At 34.1% G+C, this 7,996-nt stretch overlaps 1 protein-coding gene across 1 annotated transcript in view; it reads left to right on the forward strand.

The window, feature by feature from the left end:
• LOC107623900 overlaps positions 5,131–7,996 on the forward strand; it is a 4,014-nt gene continuing 1,148 nt past the window's right edge. Inside the window, exons 1-3 of the mRNA XM_016326299.2 lie at positions 5,131–5,433; positions 6,621–6,714; positions 6,815–6,919. Of these exons, the coding sequence (XP_016181785.1) occupies positions 5,276–5,433; positions 6,621–6,714; positions 6,815–6,919 (357 nt within the window). The 5' untranslated portion in view covers positions 5,131–5,275. The remainder of the gene's footprint in view (positions 5,434–6,620; positions 6,715–6,814; positions 6,920–7,996) is intronic.

Here is a 7,996-nt window from a genome sequence, read left to right on the forward strand (position 1 = left end):
ATAGTTAAAGATATATAGAAAAATCTAAAATAATATAAAAATCATAGAATTTAAAGAATAAGAAAATCACACGAGAGGTTTATTATAGTTTGAACAAGACTTGTTTACATTCAATATTCAACATAACCACCATAAGAGTTTTCACTGTGTTTTAACTTTTAACTTTCATACTAGTTCTTACTACTATTAAGATCTAGTTTAAGTAAATAACTTAATTAATTTTTTTTTTAAAAAAATAGCTTAAACGATAAATGATTATATTAAAAGTAGTTTATAAATAAATTATTTTGTATTTGAATTTTTAATTCTAAAAGTGTTTATTTTATAAAAATGTAGTAAAAAGTAGTTGTATTACGAGAGAAGTCATTTTTTTAAACTTTTCTATAAACTCCTAAATAGTTTCTTAAAAAACCGTAATTTGATTTTAAAAATTACACCATATATTAATACTAGTTGTGTTTTTGCTGAAAACAAATGAAAACAAAAATTACAATATTTATATTGGTACTAACAGCAAAAACAGCAGTAAATTTTTTTTCTTTTCGCTTAGTGAAAATGGAGCCATTTTTCATTATCAATTGCTTTACGTGCAAAAAAGTTACTCTATTTTCGTTGACAGCAACTACAAAAATGCAAAAAAGATTCAGTATTATTTTCATTATTAGTATCAACGTAAATATTATAATTTTTGTTTTTTTTACTAACGAAAATAGAATTAAATATTTAAAACAGTAAAAATATGTATGACAATTTAAATTAGTAAACAAAAAATCCTAAAAATAAGAGTAATGTTTGGGTAATGTCTAGGTCATAGGAGATATGGGCAGGAGATATACGTTTATAGTATGCTGATTGAAACACAAATTTTCCATGAAAATGGCAACACAGAAGTACACATGAAGACCATATCTTTAATGTTTGGATTACGTTTTATTCTAACTTCCAATGTAAGAAAAAAAATTTAATTTGATTTTTAATGTTTTAAATATTTTATTTTTATCCTAAAAAATTTTAAATAAATTTAATATTATTTTATAATTAAATTTAACACAAATAATTAATATACTAGGTAATATAAATTAAAATAATTCCATTCATAAAATGAAAGAAACATATAGATGTTCATATATGGGACAAATAAAAGAAATAGGAGACTCCCAACGCTCTATTATAAAAGTAACATCATATAATAATCTAATAAGAGAGATAAAAAAGTAAAGTGCTCATCAATTAGAAAGTGAGAATTTGTTGAAATTCTTTCTGCAGCTTCAAAGCCGATGCCATTATCTCTTCCACATTAGTTGATACATTATCAAAGATGAACCTGTTCTTAGCCTTCCATAAGGACCAGCTGATCAAAATCACCATCATCATTCTCTAAGAGGAGCTATTGGGTTGGGTATGCAAGGCTCCCGTTCTCAATGTAAGTTCCACTCAACATAGAAATCAGAGTTTTCGGTGCTCCTTCTAGTAGCTGGTATGCCCATTTTTAACCAAATTTTCTTTGATTTTACACAACGGAAGATGCAATGATTAATTGTTTCTGAAAATTGTAGGCATCTTCTGCAGATAGGTTGAATCGATGGGATGCGATGATGAAGCTTTTGCAGCACTGAAAGCTTTTCATGGAAGCCCCTCCAAAGAAAAATCTTAATCTTCCCTGGGATTTTCAGCTTCCACAGTTCTCGCCACAAATTTCGTTGTCTCATAATCTCTGGGAAAAATTCAATGGGAGGATGCGAAAACCCATAAGCCACACGGTACCCAGTACTCACTTCATTCAAACCACTTTTATTAAGACCCCAATAAATTTTATTTTCTCCACCCCCAATTGTTGTTGCTAGCACATGTTGACTAGTGGCTTCAGAAAAAATACTTCTAATTAGAGTTTGATTCCATTGACCATTAGAAAATATTAAGTTTTTGACCATTAATAGTGGTTGATTTTGTAGATTGGAAGTTTTAGATGAAGAAACAACATAAGAATGTGGAGGAGCAAGCCAAGGATCACTGAAGATTCGGATACTGGATCCATCACCAACTCGCCAAACCAGCCCCTTTTCAACAACCTTACGCCCGTCCAATATGCTACGCCACCCTCACGAAAGTACTGTTCCGATCTCTGCATTCATTATAGAACTGTATCGAAAATATTTACCTTTGAGGAGTTTAGATAGGAGTGATTGTGGTTGAGAGACAACTTTTTAACATTGTTTTGCTAATAGCGCCAAATTCTGAGCCCCTAGGTCCTTAAAACCTAGTCCACCTTTCAATTTCGGTATTGTCATAGTATCCCAACTAACTCATGCCATTTTTCGTTCTGTACCTTTTTGACCCCACCAAAATTAGGAGAGTATGTTGTGAATCTCCCTAATTAAAGTGTCAGAAAAATAGAAACATGATAATGAATAAATTAGGATAACCTGCCTAATAGCTTTGATTAGAACATATCTGCTTACAGAGGAGATAAGTTTTCTTTTCCACCCTTGAACTCGCTTCCTCACCTTGTCCTTGATTTCTTCGAAGGTGGCCTTTTTTTTTTTTTTTGCACTGTAGATGGAAGATCCAAATATTTATCCTGTGCACCAATATGATCAATTTTCAATTTCCGAGCCGGTAATAATTGAGCAGCGGGAGTAGTATTATTACTAAGGAATATAGTTGATTTATGCAAATTAACTTTTTGGCCACTGAACCCCTCGTATGACTAAAGAAGATTGAGAATATTTTCACAATTATTTTCTGACACTTTGTAAAAAAGGATTGAGTCATCCGCAAACAATAAATGATTAACAGTAGGACATCTTCGATTAATCTTAATACCTTCAATGAGACCGTTTTGCTCTATCTTGTTTAGCAAAAAGGATAATCCTTCTGCACAGAAATAAAAAAGGTATGGAGATAGAGGGTCTCCTTAACGGATATCTCTATTTGGTTTAAAAAAATCAAAAGGTTGCCTTCAACAACGACAGAGTAAGAAATTGTAGTCACCACCTCCTGTATCCAACCAATCTATGTAGATTCAAATCCCAACTTCTCCAAAATGAACCAAAAAAAATGCCACTCAACACGATCATAGGCTTTGCTCATATCCAATTTAACAGCCATTTCACTCGATAGGCTCCACTTATTTGTCTTTAGATAGTGCATACATTCATGAATGACTAGGACATTGTCTGAAATCAATCTACCCTTAATGAAGACACTTTGATTAGGGCTGATCAGCGAAGTCATAAATTTTTGTAGCCGATGGACTAGTACTTTAGAAATAATCTTATACACAACTAAGGAAAGGCTAATGGGTCTAACCTGTGTCATATCCTTTGCATAAGAAATCTTAGGAATGAGACAGATTTGTGTATAGTTGAAGCTCTTTAGTAGTCTACCATTGACAAAGAAACTGAGAACAGCCTTAAAAATATCCTCCCCTACTAAACTCCAGTAGAATTGAAAAAATTTAGCCGTAAATCTATCATCACTAGGGACGCTCTGGGGGTGAACACTAAAAACTGCACGTTTTATCTCATTAAAACTGACCAGTCTAGTTAATTTTCTGTTCATGGTTGCTGAAACTTTCTTTTCAAAATCTTTGAATGCATGTGTCGGATTAGCTTGGTTAATCGATGTGAAGATATCCTTGAAGTATGTTTCAACTGCTTGTGCAATTTTCTCACGGGTGGTAGCATACGTACCATCATTCTTTTCCATTTTCCAAATTTTATTTCTCCGGATTCTGGATTGGAATGATTGGTGAAAGAAACTTGTATTTTTGTCCCCTTCTTTTAGCCACTTTATACGAGATTTCTCCCTTCAATAGCTTTCCTCCCTAAAATAAGCATCCTTAAGTTTATTTTTCAAGGCTTCAACTTGTTCTCCCCCTGTAATACCCTCCTCTCTAAGAATTTCAAGCTAAGACGTGAGTTCACCAATACCCTTCTTCGAATTAGATTTGTTCTACTGCTGCCATTGAACAATACGGTGCCTACAATGTTTCAATTTTTGAGCCAAAACAAACATTATTGAGTCATCCACCAATTCCTTCCAAGTTTCAGTGATAATTACCTGAATTTCATCTAAACCACACTATCTCTCCTGAAATTTAAACCTCCGATTAGATTTTTCTATGACCGAATTTGTATCAAGGAGGATAGGCGCATGATCTGAACCGATTTCTGCAAGTCGAGACAGCGAGGCTGATGGAAAACAATCCATCCACTCACAGTTTGCAAGTGCACGGTCAAAGCCACTCCCTGAGTTGGTCTTGCCCTCGTTGCCTATTAGTCCAGGAGTCCACCACCATCTATAAAATTCACAAATTCAGAATTAGATGAAACTGATTTTAACCCCCTCATTACTTCTCATCGAGGCTCACTATAACATTAAAATTACCCATAATTATAACTTTTCAAAGAAACCTTGTATAAAAGAGAAAAATTCCGTGTATTGAGTAGACCGAATTCCATCTAAGCTATTTAAATGTACCCCAATCAGTTCCCAAGAACAGTTCAAAGCATGATCAATTACCTTGGCAGCTATGAAAAACTCTCTTTCAGGAATAATTTCAACGGTTGTGCCCTCCTTCCATGCTAAAACCAATCCACCAGTTGTAGACGGATTAACAATTCTCTAATCCGTAAAATGACAATATCTCGAGGGAGTGGGATTGATACATCTCTTTAAGGTTATGAACTGTCAGGAGTTTTTTCAAACAACGACAATTCCATGAAAGAACTCTCATGACGAATTAATGGGAAGGAATAAAGAAGGAAATAAAGAAAGGAATTGACAAAATCAAATATTAACCTAGATGGCACAAAAATTCTATTTTAAAAAAAATCCTAGTAGAACAAGTTAAAGGAGAGTACTCCTTACTTGAAAAACCTAAACGGTGCTCACATGTTAAATTTGTAATTTTTATCCTATATCAATTGTGTACTTCTGTTATTAGTTTTTATTTTTTTTTCTATAATATTCTTTAATTCGATAGCACAAGAACTAATTTATTACAAATCTAAACTCTACTTAAAAATTTATTGTTAACAAATATCATACACAAAATAAAATTTAAATTTCTAATATTTTTTTAAACGAAAGAATGAGCTCACAACTCATGCAATTATTATTATCACTTGCTTTGATTAGGGTTGATACCACCGCAAATGTAACATACAAAATGACCCCTTGAAAATAAACACAGAAGACGACAAAAAAAAAAAAAGTAGGGAGAGCGAAAAGAGTTGAGCGAAGAGAAGAGAATCTCAGCAAAACAAGAGTGATGGAAGAAGATTTTGATTTTGGAAAGAAGGTTTCGATAAACGATACCATGGATGCTGCTGAACAAAACGCATCAAATTCAACCAAAATTCTTCTTTTGCTTCGCAGTTTTCTCGGAATTCAGCAACGCAGAGCCGAAGCATATTCCAAACTCAAAAGGTTAAAACCTCTATCTATTTTCTCGCTCCATCTCACATTACATCGATTTCGTTAATGTTATTTAGTTAATTTGGGATTGTATCGATTTACTGTGCGTTTCGTTGATTCTGAATCTACGATGATTTGAATGTTTCTGAGCTGAATTTAGTATCGAGCAATCCACGGAAAGGGGCATAAACCCTAAGTTGTGGGGAAGATTAGTTGAGTGCTCAATAGCTGAGTAAGTCTTAGCCTAAGAAAGATAGCCAAGTAAGATAGCATTCGGCAAATTCTGCTTAACACAAAACATGTAGAACACTTGGCTTAAATCGAATAAAATGCTCAACCAAACTTAAGTTGTTGCCAGCTAAGATGCCGAGTATCGGAAAGCTGTGGACGTGAGCATTGATTGGTGGCAACTTGTTGAGGTTGTTTTGGGATTGAAAATTGAACAGTGTTTGTGATATTTTTCTATTTTCCTTTGGCTGATTTGCCCCGTGTTTCTAATTAGGATCCTAAGTCAGTGTAGCCATCTGTTGAAACTTTTTTTTTGGCTGAGTTTTATCTCAAATCCAAAATGTGCTTTCAAATTTCAATCGACAGCTGATGGCTGATCTATGCTTCAATTCAGTAACCAGTTTGCTATTGACTGATAATCAAGTAATCACATTAGCCAATTAGCTGATAACATGAATTTCCTGCTCTGCCTTTCATTTGTGAATTGTGATCAATCTTTGTAGTCTCATTTCATCTTGTTAATCGTCTGTCCTTCATCAATACTCATTTTGGTTAGTGATTCATTGAATTGCCAATCAAGCTCTCACTAGAGTACTTTGAGAAATGAGAACCCATAACTGAAAGATAGAATCCTTGTCTTGATGTTAATTGCCTGAATAGTGGAGCTGATAGTGTTTGCAATGACTTAGTTCCTCAGCAAATTTGGCAAGATTCCTTTGAAGGTTGTTGTCATAATTTCATTCATCTAGCCAATCATTTTGTGTAAAACAACTCCTGAAACATAACTCATAATACATAATAAAGATAGTACTAAATGAAAGTGCAAATATCATTTTAAATTTCGTAAACATGAAAGCATGCAATATTTCCCTTATTTAGAAATTGAGAGAATATTATTGGAGGTTTTAGCATTTTTTGAATTTTCAAATACTGTTGGCATTTTATACTTAATGAAATGTTTAACTTGACAGGGGGTTTTCTGATTACATGGCTTCAGGAGGGGAATTGGCTTACCAGAAGCTTTGCAGTGAAATCACAATAGAGTTCAATGATTGCTCAAAAAAAGTTAGATGCATGTGATCCCAATCTTATCAATTTTCTTTTCACCTCCTTTTTTTTATTTTACTGCATTTCCTTAGCTTTTTTATTTTCTGCTTTAGCATAGGTCCTTGAGATGGAGTCATTATTCCAGAGCCCTGACTACCAGAGATTAGATCTTGCACAAATTCTTAGAGCAGTTCAAGATCAGGAAAAGCAAAAACTGCACCTGGTATGTGTCTTTGGCTAAAACAAAAAATGTCAGTTTCTATTGAAGTGTGCAACTTACTTTATGGCTTTACTTCTTTTGATTATTAACATGGGAAATTTATTTATTTATCGTTTGATAAAAAAAGGAAGTTCTACTAAATTCGAAGAGAATATACAAAAGATAGGATAAGCCATCCTTGCATAGATACAAAAGGTATAGTTATTAAGGCGTAAAAGCTTAGCTACATAACAACACATGCCCTTTGAATGTTAGCTAAAGAAACCCCATTAAACAGATTATGTGCTAGGCAATAAAGGGAGGTCAAAAGAATAATCCTATTTCAAATGAAACCAATAGTTGAAAAGGGACCTCTAAAAATCCTGGAATTCTTTTCCAATCATATACACATACACCACTAGTCCAGAGCACTGCCAAAAAATTTCGGACTGCCATAGAACCTCTATTGTTTTACGTGAGGCATATCCTCTGAACTTAGTGAGAAGAAAGTGATGCAAGTTCGTTGGAAGATACCAGAAAGCCTACCCCACAGCGATCTTGTTGTAGGGCAGTGACAAAATTGATGAGCCCTTGATTTAATACCCAACCCACACAATTCTGCACATGATGATGATAGGTGACAGAGCACTGAGTGGCCTGCACTTCTGTATCGCATCATTAGTGTTAATCTGATTTAGAACTACACTCCAAATAAAAGCCTAAACCTTAGGAGGAGCTTTAGATTTCCAAATAAGTTTATCCACGGAAAATCTCTCTAGATTAGGAGAACATGTCAAGAATTGAATATAAGATTTACAAGATAAAACACCAAAGGGGTCAAGAGTCCAAATCCTAGTTTTTGGATCATTGGTCGTAGTTCATCACCTCTATCATTTAAATCTCGAATTAAATGGAAGTTCCATGCAGAGTTATCTAGAGAGAAGAACTGACAACTAGGAGCACTGTGAAGTGTGAAGCTGGCAATCTTCTATGATGCAAAGCAATGTGCCTCCTCTGCCAGGGTTTGTGTGCCCTGCTCCTCTGCTAAATTTGATCTTCTGTCGACGATATGTTTGGTGGCACTGGGTGGTGACGAAGACG

The sequence above is a fragment of the Arachis ipaensis genome, chromosome B10 (genome assembly GCF_000816755.2).
Source record: "Arachis ipaensis cultivar K30076 chromosome B10, Araip1.1, whole genome shotgun sequence".
Classification (NCBI taxonomy): Eukaryota; Viridiplantae; Streptophyta; class Magnoliopsida; order Fabales; family Fabaceae; genus Arachis; species Arachis ipaensis.